Source organism: Fusarium falciforme, chromosome 9 (genome assembly GCF_026873545.1).
Source record: "Fusarium falciforme chromosome 9, complete sequence".
Lineage (NCBI taxonomy): Eukaryota > Fungi > Ascomycota > Sordariomycetes > Hypocreales > Nectriaceae > Fusarium > Fusarium falciforme.
Window position 1 is genome coordinate 3,002,067 of NC_070552.1, and position 12,295 is coordinate 3,014,361.

The following is a 12,295-nucleotide window of genomic DNA, read 5'->3' on the forward strand; positions in this document are numbered from 1 at the left end:
GGTGGAGCTTCAACGGCTTTCTCATGGGAGAGCATCAGCATTATTTCCAAGTATCCATATTATCCTGAGAGGCCAACAAGGCAGGGGTTTATTACAGTGGCAAAACAAGCTGCGGGCGGAAAATGGCCAGGCAGGCTGGCTAGTTTATAATCGAGACGAGACGTACAAGACGTTAAAAGGAGGCGGCGTTTTTAATTGAGTAGTCGCTTCTTGGCAGCTGAGTTTTGATGTTTCTCATGTTTGAAGTCTCGAGGTTTTCTATTATGTTTCAAGCGCAGTTCTCTTTTCCACGCCAAAGAGGAGATGCCCTCAGTGCAGTCCATTGTCATCCCTCATGTACTCCCCATGCTTATTGTACAGTTTCCATACACGGCTATATTTACATGTCATACACGTCTGAGATTATACTTTACTGCTTGTACTTTTTCTCAAACTCGTCTCGCTCAAGCTTTCGTCGCAGATCCTCGAGCTTTTGCATCTGCTCTCGGCGCTTCTTCTCTGCCCGCTCCTGTTCAGTACCAGCGTATTGGCCAGTATAGTTGTTGACCTGATCAGACAGGCCCTTCTTCATATCGTTGAGGTTGTCGGTAAGACGCTCTCGAAGGCCAGAGACGCCTGAGGACTGTGTGGCGCGAGGGGCCTCGTACTTGGGCTTCTCGACCTCGAGGATAGGAAGACCGAGGGCAACTCGGACGGTCTCGTTGTTGAGAATGACGGCAGTGAGGAGAGTGGCGGAACCGGTTGAAACCATCATGAGGTTGACACCGGCGGAGAGGAAGGTTGTACCGATAAAGCCGACGGTACCAAACACCCACATCATCTTCTTCATCATGGCCTTTTGCGAGGCGGGGGTGTACTTGGCGTTGACCTGGGGGTATCAGAATTCAAGATTCACGAGAAGTAACGAAAGTGAGAACTTACAGCCATGGCACCGAATAGAAGACTGGTACCCAGAGCAGGGAGGAGGAAATAGGGATCAGAGGCTGTGAGGTCGGTGAACCACAGGAAACCAGCGTTCTCCATAGATGGAACGGGAATGTGAACCATGCCACTAATGATTCGGAACAGGCCGAAACTGAAGGGGATCTGAATAAAAGACCACAGCATACCCGAGTTTTTGGCGCCGTACTGCTCTCGAACCATCTTGTTGAGGAACTGGCCCTTTTGCAGCATCTCCCTGTCGCCAGACTGGTATCCCTTCTTGACGAGATCCATGGCTTCTTGACCTCGGGGATCCTTCTTCATCTGTTGCATAGCGGCGTTGAATCGCAGACTGCGAACCTGGGGGTAGAACATGATGACGCGCAGGATGAGGGCTGTCGCGATGATGCTGCCGCCCCAGCCAAGGCCAGAGTATACGTGGACGTGCTCGAGAGCCCACTGCATGACTGAAGTAGGACCCCAGCCATAATCGAGACCGATCTCGTGTAGGAAGCCGAGTTTCTCGGGCATGTTGAGGATGTTGGGGCTCGCGAGGTTGGCGATAGCCTCGAGGTCAAGGTCCGTGGGGACGACGGGGGTTTCGGCCGTTGTCACGTTCGCGACAGTCTCGGCGGGGATACCAGCAGCATCGTTGACAGTAGTCGAAGTAGCCTCTATCGTTTCTGAGGGAGTGACGGGCTCGGGGGTCACAGGTTCGGCGGTTGCGGCCTCAACGGCCGGCTCTTCGGTCTTTTTCTTTCCAAACGGCCAGAGGGAGAATGCCCTCGTTGTGGAAATTCCACCCAGAACAACAGGCGCGGCGATGTTCTTGACTCCGATCCTTGAGGGTGTAAGAGAAGCGCGAGGATTCCTCAGCGCCGTACCGAATTGCCGTGCATCCCCGAATTTTCGAGAAAGCGTCCTCTAGCCGCTCATTAGCACATAACAAGCCATTGACACACAGAAACATAGAAATATCGTACGGATTGACTTGGTAGTCGCCTTCCAAAGGCGCCCGAGGGCAGGGAGCGCACAATTCCTCGACTGGGAAGCATCGTGGGCTGTGTTCGTGGGGTAAATTGAAGTTTGAGGATTGGCGGGCGCGGCTTTTGGCTGGGGAATTTTTTGGAGGTTTTTCGCTCCGGGGGTTTGGTCGGCGGGTAAATGTCGGGACCGGTGGTCCGTCACCGGCGTCGGTCTCGGGATGTGGTCATCAGACATGAGCTTGTGACGGTTGGAGTGAAAGTGTATGAATCCCAGTTCAAAGTTGGGAATGCATTTTTGTAGTCGTGATAACAGTGTCTTCAGAGAAGCTGCCTTACATGAGCCGTGTGGTATTTACATCTTGAGCCGCCTGTTTCCGCAACGTGATCGCCGCGCTCCATGTTCCCCGTCCCGTCTATGTAGTATCAAATTACGCAAAATGCCAATGCATTCATCCATCATTCGTATAGAATGTGGGTATGCCCGTGAGTTGTGGTTGTTTTGGGTCCGTCGATAACCCCTCACTCCAAGCTCGCAAGGTCGTTCAGTGAAGGACGAGGGCTGTATGACCTTTCTCGGACTTCGATGCCGGGTCCGATGGGGTGAGCTCTTCGTCGGGATAGAGGAAAGACCTGAGCTGTTAGTGACTATGTTGAATCCAGAGCGCATACAAGGACTCACCTTGGTGCCTCCCCATCCCAGTCTAAACGCAGCTTCATGCGCAAACAGCTCTCCAAATCCCAGCATCATGCCGTTGATGAATGGTAGCAGCAGGTTGATGGCGGCCCCTCGTACCAGCGACCATACTGTAGGAGGCTTGTAGAGGATAACGGGTGAATTTGATGAGGGCGGCGAGGAGAGCTCATCTCCGGCAGAGTATAGTTCGCTATCGGAGGGTACCGTGATGCCGGACTCGGCGAGGTGGTTATGAGGGTCGTCGGACATGGCGGCGGATATAGGCAAGTTGTGGTCGCGGGAGGTTGGACACCAAGAATGTCGTTAGAACTGTCAAAACTCGGGCTTCTCTGATCGCAGGCAGAGTTGTCAAGCTAACAACTGCTAACGCCGAGGATGGTGTTGACGATCCCAACAGCTTCCCCAGCCTTACGTAAGGTGACCGGGGTCGGTGGATCGCTGTTCCGGTGGGGTCAAGGTGGGGTATCAGCCACCACAGCCACCGCCGCTATTGAGCTTGCCCGCTTAGCCACATGGAGCTTGGTGACGAGGCGGCAAGCTGCCTGCTTCCTTCATCTTCCAAGCAATCTTGCAAACAACTTTTGTCATTGTCCTTCTAGCTTTGTGTTGTTTCTGAGTGAATCCTTGAGGTTTGGGATTTATTCGTTGAACGACCGCCGTCCGTGACACTCTTCCTCTAGATACCCCGCCTCAACCAACATGGCAGACCACAAGAGCCAGATCGTGGACTTTGTCGGCCTGACCGGCGGAAGCACAGAAGAGGTCAGCAGAGCGATGCCGTGAATAGTACGAAACTGACTTTTCCAGGCCAAGCAGTATCTTGAAGCTCACAACTGGGACATTGCCGAAGCTAGCAACGCCTGGTTCCGTGACGCCGAAGACGATGCCAACGACCCAGTTCCCGACAACTACACCGGACCACGAACTCTTGACGGTCGACCAGCTCCTGCGGCCGCCAGCAGCAGCAGCCAGACACGCAAGCCTGTGTCACAGCAGAAGAAGAAGGGCATCGCGACACTGGGATCGCTTGGAGGTGGATCGCATCAGCATGATCATGATGACGATGACGATGACATGGATGATGAAGACGACGATGGACGTGGTAACCTCTTTGCTGGAGGCGAGAAGTCGGGTCTGGCTGTTCAGGATCCCAAGCAGGAAGGGGGTCCCAAAAAGATTATCAGCGACATTCTCGCCAAGGCCAGAGCGTAAGTCGAGTGTCCTTGACCTGAACATGACTAATAGGAGCAGCAACGCCTCTCGCCCAGACACTGAAAACGAGTCCGGCCCATCTCAGCCCTCTCACTTCCGCGGCACCGGAATGACTCTTGGTGGTGACGGAGTCGAAAGCCGAAGCATCCCCGATCCTCTCGGACCAGCGCGACCTTCCAACGCCCAGCCTCAGGAGCGAGTCCTCCACATCTGGCAGGATGGGTTCAGCATCGACGATGGAGAGCTCCGTCGCTTCGATGACCCTGCTAACCAGGTTGACCTGCAGATGATTCGCTCTGGTCGAGCACCCCTGCACCTTATGAACGTTCAGCACGACCAACCCGTTGACGTCAAGCTTCACCAGCATGACACGCCATACCAGCCTCAGCCTAAGCAATACAAGCCTTTTGGCGGCTCTGGACGACGACTGGGAGCTGTGGTGCCTGGTGCTGGTGAAGAGACTACCCCTGCTCCTGCATCTGCCCCTGCGGCGTCTTCCTCTTCCAACACTGGCCCTACCATTGACGAATCTCAACCAACTGTCATGATTCGCATTCAGATGCCTGATGGCACTCGTCTGCCTGCTCGATTCAACACCACCAACACCGTTGACGATGTCTATGGCTTTGTCCAGGGAGCTTCACCCGAAACTCGAACTCGATCATGGGTGCTGGCTACGACCTTTCCCAACAAGGACCACACCGACCGCAGCCTCGTCCTTGGAGAGATGCCCGAATTCAAGAAGGGCGGAACCGCTGTGGTCAAGTGGGCTTAGGCATAATTGGGATGGCGTTGGGGTTATGACTGAGATTTACGGCTACTCCAGTTCAACTGGCAACGACTTAGACAGGCCAATAGAGAATGGCAATTGCATTGCGCTTTTATGTGACAAAACCCCCAGTCTAGCATGAATCCTAAACCCAACGCCCTCACCGTCATGACAGTGGTATCTAAACGCCGACGCCAAATAATTCGTAAGTCATCAAGCAGCTGCAGTGATTGCGTTGGAAGCTGCCTGAGTGATTGGACCATCCAGGAATTTGAAATGCTCAATGGCAATCTGGCAGTTGAGCATCGCCGCGTTGAACCGGGCTTCTCCTGGTGGAAGCACAACCATGAGGTATGTGTTTGTCGTGAACTTGAGGATGAAGAGGCTGAATCTGGGACCAGCCTTGTGCTCCATCCTGATGAACTGCTCTGCATTGCGGGGTGTTCCTGTGAATCGGGAGATGCTCTGCTTGAAATGCTTCATGATGTTGGACATGCGCTCTAGACGGTCTTCGGTGGGGTTTCGTTGGCCTTCGGGAGATGTCCAGGATGATACGGCGAGGAAGGACGTGCGTTCGAACAGGAGGAGTTCTTCGGCTTCGATTGCGAGGCCTAGGTTGGCGAGGTTGCGCTCGATAACGGCGAGGTTCGGCACGAGATCGTGGATGATGGATGCCCAAGCCTTGTATAAACTCTGATCCCAAATGGATGTTGCAAATGGCGTGAGCTCGACCGAAGACGGAGCGATACCGACCGAGTTTGCGTACTCGAATGTTTTCTGCCGAACAACACGAATGCGCTCATCGTAGACTTGCTCTCTCGCCGACGGCACCACGAGGTCCATCTTGTGTATGAGGATGTATATCTTTGCGGCGGGCGAATACTGCAGAAGAGCGGAAAGGATGGACACGTATGTTGCTAAATCGCGGTCGACGTCACGCGACTCAATGTCGAAGACGTAGATGAGGACGCCGACGTTGGAAAAGACGTGGACGCGCTGCTGCGAGAGGTAGTTTTCCATGAACGCTTCCTGGCCACCACAGTCCCAGAGGTTGAGGGTGAGGTTTCCGAGGAACTTGACGTGGGAGAGGTCTATATCGATGGTTGCGCCGCTGCCATACATTAGACGGGGCTATGTGTGACGAGGAGGGGGACTCACAGCCGACGTGTGTCTCGGGCAATGTAGTTGCTAAAGATGATGCTCCTCATGCTCGACTTTCCAGAGCCAGACTTTCCCATTAGGAGGACCTTCTTCTTCTTTGGCTTCTTGACCTCTCCGAGGATCTCTGGTGCTGGCTGTGTAGCCGCCTCCGAGAGGGGGTTCTCGATGTATGAGGCCATGTCGTCTTGTCTCGTGAGTTTTTTGGTGATGGTGTTGGAGGAGGGGGGGAGATAGCTACGTTGGAAGGGAAGGGTAGCTTGTGGCGTGTGGGGCTTAGCGCGTGGCTGGGTCCACCCCCGGGATCGGAAGAGCTTGGCTGTGGATTGGGTATCAAGAGAAACAATGATGTTTGGGACTGTTTGAAGGATCTTTGACTCTGTCTTTGACTCTGAATAGCACGGGAAGAGGGGTATTGGTTAAATCAGTCAGATCATGAATACCGTGTCTTGGGTATTGTCATGATCAAGGTCTCACCTTATGTAATCCACGCATTGACTCAACGCCTCGTGGCAGATTGAAACACAATGACTTCTCTCTTTCATCTCTGTGATGTTTATAGCAAATCTCCTGCGCCTATCCCAGCAAATCATTCTTTATTGCTTACCTTTGCGTTCCAGATACTGGCTCATATGGACCCATGATCATACCCACCTTCGACCCTTGGCGCCAGTGACATCTAGACCCAACCCTAGCCCACAAACTCAGCCCACCTGAATATACCTCATTTGCAGCTGAACATTCAACAATAACCGGGCGAATGGTTTAGTGGTATAATACTCCCTTAGCATAATTCGTCCGAATCATCTGGGAGTGGTCCAGGGTTCGATTCCCTGTTCGTCCATCAGAGGTGGTTTGATTCCACCAAACATCCTTCTCTTTTGCTTTTTTTGCCATTTGTTACGTTGAGTCAAGACATGACTCTTGCTGTTGACAACAATGCATCCTTTTTGCTGCTCATATTGACCATGAAAGCGTCTCTCGTGGTTTGAGTCTTGCCGACAGATTGAGTGATGAGTGGCGGCCATCATAGTACCAAGTGACGGATTGACTGATGAGCAACGCCAACCTACCGTGACTGCCTGCTTGCTTGGATGACTAGACGTCCTGGGGATGGGTATAAAGAGCGGCCTTCAAGACCAACTCCAGGATAGAGGCGGCCTCATACCATGGAGAATTCTCAGCTTACCACATTGAACACCGTCTGGAAGACCATCACCATGCGCATCACCACTCTGGCTTCTGGCCTATCCTTCTTGGTGGCTAGCACTTCTGGCCACATGCAAATGTCCAATCCCCCTCCTCTGAGATCCGAGTTCAACCCATACACCACTGGCCGCAACATTGACTACAGCATGACCAACCCTCTCCGCAAGGATGGCTCCGACTTCCCCTGTAAGGGATACCATCTTCAGCTTTCTACATCCTTGGGAGAACCTGTGATAAAGATGCAGGGAGGCAAGTCATACAGGATGAGCTTCACCGGCGGGGTTTCTCAGGGTGGTTCATGTCAGGTTTCGTTGTCTGTGGACGGGGGAAATACCTTTTATGTCCTTCACAGCTACATCGGTAGCTGCCCTGCCACGTCTGGCAACAACACTCTCCCCTTCCGAGTCCCCGCCGACGTTCCCTTAACGGAACGCGCGCTCTTCGCATGGACGTGGTTCAACAAGCTCGGCAACCGCGAGATGTACATGAACTGCGCCTCAGTGACGACCCTGCACAGCGGAGCAGACGAGATTGGCTTCTTCGACCGACCGCGTATGTTTGTCGCGAATATCGGAAACGGGTGCACGACGGAGGATTCGGAGGATGTGAGGTTTCCGGATCCCGGACCTGAGTTGACCATCAAGAATCTCGCAGCCGCGCCGCCGATCGGCTTGTGTAACCCTTCCAAGATAAGAGCGCCGCAGAGGAAGGAGCCGGAGAGGAAGGACGAGAGTTGTGCTGGGCTGGTGAATAGGACGAGGGAGAAGACGGGAGAGCATTCTGTTACTCTTATTCCGGGGAGTTTCATCATCGGGGAGGTGGATTGATTCCTTGTGCTTGGTGTTCGTTTGTGTGTGATTTGTTAGTTCGTTCCAGAATGTAATGATGGGTACCATACCAAGCCCCTCGTGGCAGGTGAATGCCAGGCAGTACCAATCGTCCAAGAGGGCTTCCTAGAGGAATCAAGTACAGCAATAGGGTTATGTCTACTGGTAACGCAGGTCAATCATGAGTCAATATCCGACCCATGGCGAGCACAAGCGCGTTCTCTTCTTCAGGTTGGGCCTCAAGTCGCCTGCAATGCTGCTCTGGGGTTCTTGCATTACCGCTGCTTCTCCTACTCCTTGTTATGGAGCTGGCTCAAAGTCTGGGTCAATGCCTCGCAGTATGCCTCGTTCGTGTCTTCCTCAGGTCGCTCCTAGGAGTTTCATCATTGGAAGGCTGAATTGATTCCTTGTGCCCCAGCATGCGTCCGACTGTGACATGTTAGCCAACTGGAAGAGATTAAAAAGACGGTTCTCATACCCGTCGTGATCGGTCTAATGGTCGCTGGCTGCTTGCCTCTCCAGGTGTTTCGGTGGCTGACAGACAGCCTGATAGCTGCCCTTGACACCAATGAGGGCGTCACTGGCAGAGTAAAGGACATCCTCGGCGATTTTGTCTTCTTAGGTGACCTAAAGTAACATCTTAGCTCATTCGGCTCGTTGGTATATCTCTCTCGTACCGCTCCAAAGGAGGATCGATGTTGATGCGCCAGCGAGTGTCATCCTGGCTTCTCGTGAGGTTGATGTTAGAATGATCTCCTCAAACTACCTATGAAAGGTTCAGGTTAGCCATGACACGAATCTTCGCCTGTTCATTTGCCGCCAAGTGGCGCAAAAAACGAGGCAATACGGTAAATCAAGCAGTCGCCGAGCTCTGGGGTGACTCGTTGGTCAGGATGGAGTTCCCTTTCGGGGTCTCCTTTGTCCCAATTAGTGCAAGGCAAATTAGCTCCCATGTACGTATGCGTCCGCTTGTGCAAATGCCCTTAGGCAAGCAAAAAACATTGGACTTTTGCCCTGAGGCAAGTGAACTTTGATGCCCTGAGGCAGGTCACAGACTTTGCACTCCAATGCCCTTAGGCAAATGAAGAACAATGAACTCATCGCCACCCACGGTGCTCGTGAAGGCAAGGTTCGAGAAAATGCAAGATAGATGCCCTTCAGGTGCTCTAGCAATGCTAAGCGTCTGATATGGCATGGCAGCAACCTGTATAGGCCTCACCAATCGTGCGAAGAGGAGGGGCGTTCATAGGCAACCTGGAAGGAGAGAGCCCGCTGTTCGTCACCACCGATGATCTTCACCTTTATAAGGCGTTGAGGGTTCCTATGGTAAGAGCAACGGCAACGGCGGCCACCATCGCGAGCGCTCCTGCTGAGTCCCACATTGAGGATGGATGGCAGACAGTAATGCCAATCCCAGTCGGCTTCCTCAAAGAAGTGACGGAGCCGTTGGCGGGACTCAGGATTCGCGAGATGAGGGAGCAAGAAGCCAACCATGTCAGAGTCTGACCCCCCATCGTCACAGACGGGTATTTGAACAAGCATGTCTGAGATCAGATCAAGGGGTTGCGATGATGTGCCTCGTTCCGCAGCTGGGGCCTCGAGTTGCCTGCTCTGGGGCTCATCAGCAGAGCCGGATTGTTGTCGCTTAAAGCCCCGAGGCTGCTGCTGCTGGCGCTGCTTCTCCTGCTCCTTGTTGCGGCGCTTGGCCAAAATCTTGGCAAACATCTCGGAGCATGGTTCATTGGGATCCTCTTCTAGCCTCCCCTAAGGGTACAGGGGCGAGTAGTCTATGATCGAAGAGACGGGATCGACTAGACAAGTATTGTCAGCAGGGAATGTCCTTTTGGTGAGGCTTAAACTTACACCATATGTACCAGTAGCTGCGGTCAACAGCCCATTCGAAGACGGCAGTCTTCACCTTAGTCTTGCCCTCCTGGGTGAACTTATTGACAGCGTCCTCCTCGGCTTTCTTTTCGACGCGTTGCTTGTCCTCACCAGAGCCCTAGATCATCCAGTCAAGGTAGGCTTCTATATAGACGCGCCTCCCCTCTATAGTCGGATTATCGCCTAACCAGCGCAAGGGAAACCGCTTTTATTTCTGATCCTTGAATGACTCCCACTCTCGGTGACGGGGGATACCTCTAGGTCAGCTAGGTGCCGGGTTGGCCGGCGGTGCTTCTCCTAATGATATGGTTGATGCGATGGGAGTTGCGATTTAATGATGGTGTTATTATTGTTATTGATTAGTTTTTCTCGAAGATGTAAGGTTAAAAACGCGAGTGATTGTGAATCAGAGAAGTAAGCACCTTCCTTTGATAGTGCTCGACTGTTAGGGCTACCTGAGGCAATAACTACCCATAAGATGGCTCTGTATTGCTAGCTGTCTGCCACTGCATTTATAGGGAAAAAAAACCACTTAAAGCCGAGAGGTTTAGACCTGAATAATCGCTTTTTGGCATTTGTTGACTGTTCTCCCCTTCAAGTTGATATCAGCGTAAGGGCCTGTCACTGGGGATATTTCAGAGCGCGAGGACGGCGTATCATATTCAGAAGCGCACAGGAAGCCTTTATATGGGGGTTTAATAGTTAGGTAGATGAGTTTCGGTAGGAAAGGGGAATGAAACTAAGGCTAGAACAGATCAATAGGAGACGCTGACAATGTACCTGCAGTAAGTGCCAGTTTCGGCATCTGATGGAAGTCACTTTTGCAAGCTCAATGCCCATGATGGGAGCCAAAGCATTCGTATTCTCCTAATTGTAGAAAGTTCTGCTACCCTCAACCCGGTTCATGTCTTTGACTCTCTGACCCAGCTCCGCCGCTTCCCCCAGGCCGGAGCCATGGATCTTCGTATCGCCCACACAGATTCTCATCGATGGGAGTTGGTGCCATGGAGTTGGTGCCTTGGCCGATAATGGACTGTGACATGTTAGTTGGCTCGGAGAGAATGTAAACGCGGATCTCATACCTGTCGTAAACAATCCACACCGATGTTCCTAGCCCCGGAAACAATCATCTCGGCATATGGATACGCTTAAACCTCAACTTTCGTATGCCATGCTCAACGACGACACACACAATCGCCCGAGGGTTCCCATGATGGGGACAGTCACACCCTCCAACTGTTCCCTTGCGGACCCCGTATCCTTCAGCGCATATCGAGGCTAAACAAGCCCACATGCCGTTGTTGTGGTCGAGGAAAGAGAGGAGGCGGCGGCGGGCGTTGTCGTCATTAAGGTGTGGGACCAGGAAAGCGACAAGCTCCGCATCAAAATCTTTGTCTTCGACGCAGTGTATACGGGTAGCCAGGCCCGATAGAGTTTCGAGCGCTCTCGAGAGGCTGCTTCGTTGCTGTATTCGCGACATGGTTGGTACAGAGGCGAGAGAGGGTGGTTGATTGTGTTGTTTTGCTTTGCTTTGCGGAGGTTTGATCTTTTTATCAAAGAAGGTGGAAATTGAAAGGGCTTGAGTGTCTGTGAATCAGACAAGTATTTCTGTTTGGCAGTGTTCGGTTGGTAGGGCTACCTGAGGCAACACGACTCAAAGCGGGCTGCCAGCTGTTTGCCAGTTGCAAGAAAAACTTCCTCCAAAATCAACAGCCTTGGATTTTGAATCACCTAGCCTTACTCTTGTGCCATAATTTGGTTCTTCCAAGTTCCTTCTGCTCACCATCCCGTGGAATCACCCCCTGGTATCACCCAGCATGTCGCAATCCAAGCGTCAAGTCTCCTGGCGTCAAGGCCCTTCTGGACCGCCCAGAGCATACCGAGAAAGCAGCCATAGACACCGAAATGACTTGGTCATGGTCGACAGCATGGCCCTTCAGACCGTCAAGATCACCGACAGCAACAAGGCCCCCGGCCTCTCGGTGCACAGTGACAGCAGCGGGGGAGGAAGACAGCTCAACATCTACACCAAGCTTGCCGAGGCGAAGAGCACCATTTGCTTTAGGGTCGACAGCGAGGATACTGCTCTTCAGGCGTATCGTCAAGTCCGGGACATGAATCCTTCGGCTCCTGTCGGAGGTGTCATGTTTAGTGTGGCTCCAAAGGCGGACACTCAGTTTGTCGATGTCAAGAACATTGACTGGTCTTCTATGATCACTCCTCGTTCTGAAGAGGCCACTGATGGCTGGTCAGACCTTGAGGAAGCGATCTTTCAGGCCCTTCGTAAGTTGCTCTACCCAATGTGCCTCCCAGATTCACTGACAGGGGGTTCACAGTTGCCAAACGCCCCGATAAAGACGCAACCTCGACTCCCGCCAAGGACACCGGGTCCATTGACAGTACTCATTCCGTGTTTGGATCTATTCCGGCCAAGAGCACCCGGGCCGTCGACAGTCCTCGTTCCGTGCTTGGGTCCATTCCTGCTGAGGACACCCAGTCCATCAGCAGTACTGGTTCCATGTTTGGGATTCCTTCGAAGCGCACACGCTGAAATAATCGAAACGAGAGTCTCAGCAGCCCCCGGGGCCACTCAGCGGTCCTACCGAACGGGGTGTATGCATTGCCTCTCGTGTTT

The 12,295-nt window shown here is 52.8% G+C and overlaps 8 protein-coding genes across 8 annotated transcripts; 3 read left to right on the forward strand and 5 right to left on the reverse strand.

Annotated features, from left to right (window-relative positions):
- Positions 1-409: 409 nt before the first annotated feature.
- On the reverse strand, positions 410-1,988 carry NCS54_01182000 (Hypothetical protein; the record flags this gene model as incomplete). Its single annotated transcript, XM_053157080.1, has 3 exons — positions 1,905-1,988; positions 922-1,845; positions 410-868 (listed from the first exon to the last, which is right to left on the reverse strand). Exons 1-3 carry the CDS (start codon positions 1,974-1,976, stop codon positions 410-412), a joined length of 1,455 nt encoding a protein of 484 aa, XP_053013055.1. The 5' UTR covers positions 1,977-1,988.
- Positions 1,989-2,426: 438 nt separating this feature from the next.
- NCS54_01182100 (Mitochondrial import protein 1) lies at positions 2,427-2,850 on the reverse strand (the record flags this gene model as incomplete). The annotated part of the gene is made up of 2 exons (XM_053157081.1): positions 2,427-2,537; positions 2,587-2,850. 2 exons carry the CDS (start codon positions 2,848-2,850, stop codon positions 2,427-2,429), a joined length of 375 nt encoding a protein of 124 aa, XP_053013056.1.
- A 450-nt stretch (positions 2,851-3,300) lies between these two features.
- Positions 3,301-4,588, forward strand: NCS54_01182200 (Hypothetical protein; the record flags this gene model as incomplete). The annotated part of the gene is made up of 3 exons (XM_053157082.1): positions 3,301-3,363; positions 3,409-3,809; positions 3,853-4,588. 3 exons carry the CDS (start codon positions 3,301-3,303, stop codon positions 4,586-4,588), a joined length of 1,200 nt encoding a protein of 399 aa, XP_053013057.1.
- Positions 4,589-4,795: 207 nt separating this feature from the next.
- On the reverse strand, positions 4,796-5,922 carry NCS54_01182300 (GTP-binding protein; the record flags this gene model as incomplete). Its single annotated transcript, XM_053157083.1, has 2 exons — positions 4,796-5,693; positions 5,741-5,922. The coding sequence occupies 2 exons, from the start codon at positions 5,920-5,922 to the stop codon at positions 4,796-4,798; spliced, it is 1,080 nt and encodes a 359-aa protein (XP_053013058.1).
- A 987-nt stretch (positions 5,923-6,909) lies between these two features.
- NCS54_01182400 (Hypothetical protein) lies at positions 6,910-7,776 on the forward strand (the record flags this gene model as incomplete). The annotated part of the gene is made up of 1 exon (XM_053157084.1): positions 6,910-7,776. The coding sequence occupies one exon, from the start codon at positions 6,910-6,912 to the stop codon at positions 7,774-7,776; it is 867 nt and encodes a 288-aa protein (XP_053013059.1).
- Positions 7,777-8,991: 1,215 nt separating this feature from the next.
- Positions 8,992-9,501, reverse strand: NCS54_01182500 (Hypothetical protein; the record flags this gene model as incomplete). The annotated part of the gene is made up of 1 exon (XM_053157085.1): positions 8,992-9,501. The coding sequence occupies one exon, from the start codon at positions 9,499-9,501 to the stop codon at positions 8,992-8,994; it is 510 nt and encodes a 169-aa protein (XP_053013060.1).
- A 39-nt stretch (positions 9,502-9,540) lies between these two features.
- On the reverse strand, positions 9,541-11,140 carry NCS54_01182600 (Hypothetical protein; the record flags this gene model as incomplete). The annotated part of the gene is made up of 3 exons (XM_053157086.1): positions 9,541-9,587; positions 9,640-9,778; positions 10,898-11,140. The coding sequence occupies 3 exons, from the start codon at positions 11,138-11,140 to the stop codon at positions 9,541-9,543; spliced, it is 429 nt and encodes a 142-aa protein (XP_053013061.1).
- Positions 11,141-11,477: 337 nt separating this feature from the next.
- Positions 11,478-12,211, forward strand: NCS54_01182700 (Hypothetical protein; the record flags this gene model as incomplete). The annotated part of the gene is made up of 2 exons (XM_053157087.1): positions 11,478-11,943; positions 11,997-12,211. The coding sequence occupies 2 exons, from the start codon at positions 11,478-11,480 to the stop codon at positions 12,209-12,211; spliced, it is 681 nt and encodes a 226-aa protein (XP_053013062.1).
- Positions 12,212-12,295: the final 84 nt, after the last annotated feature.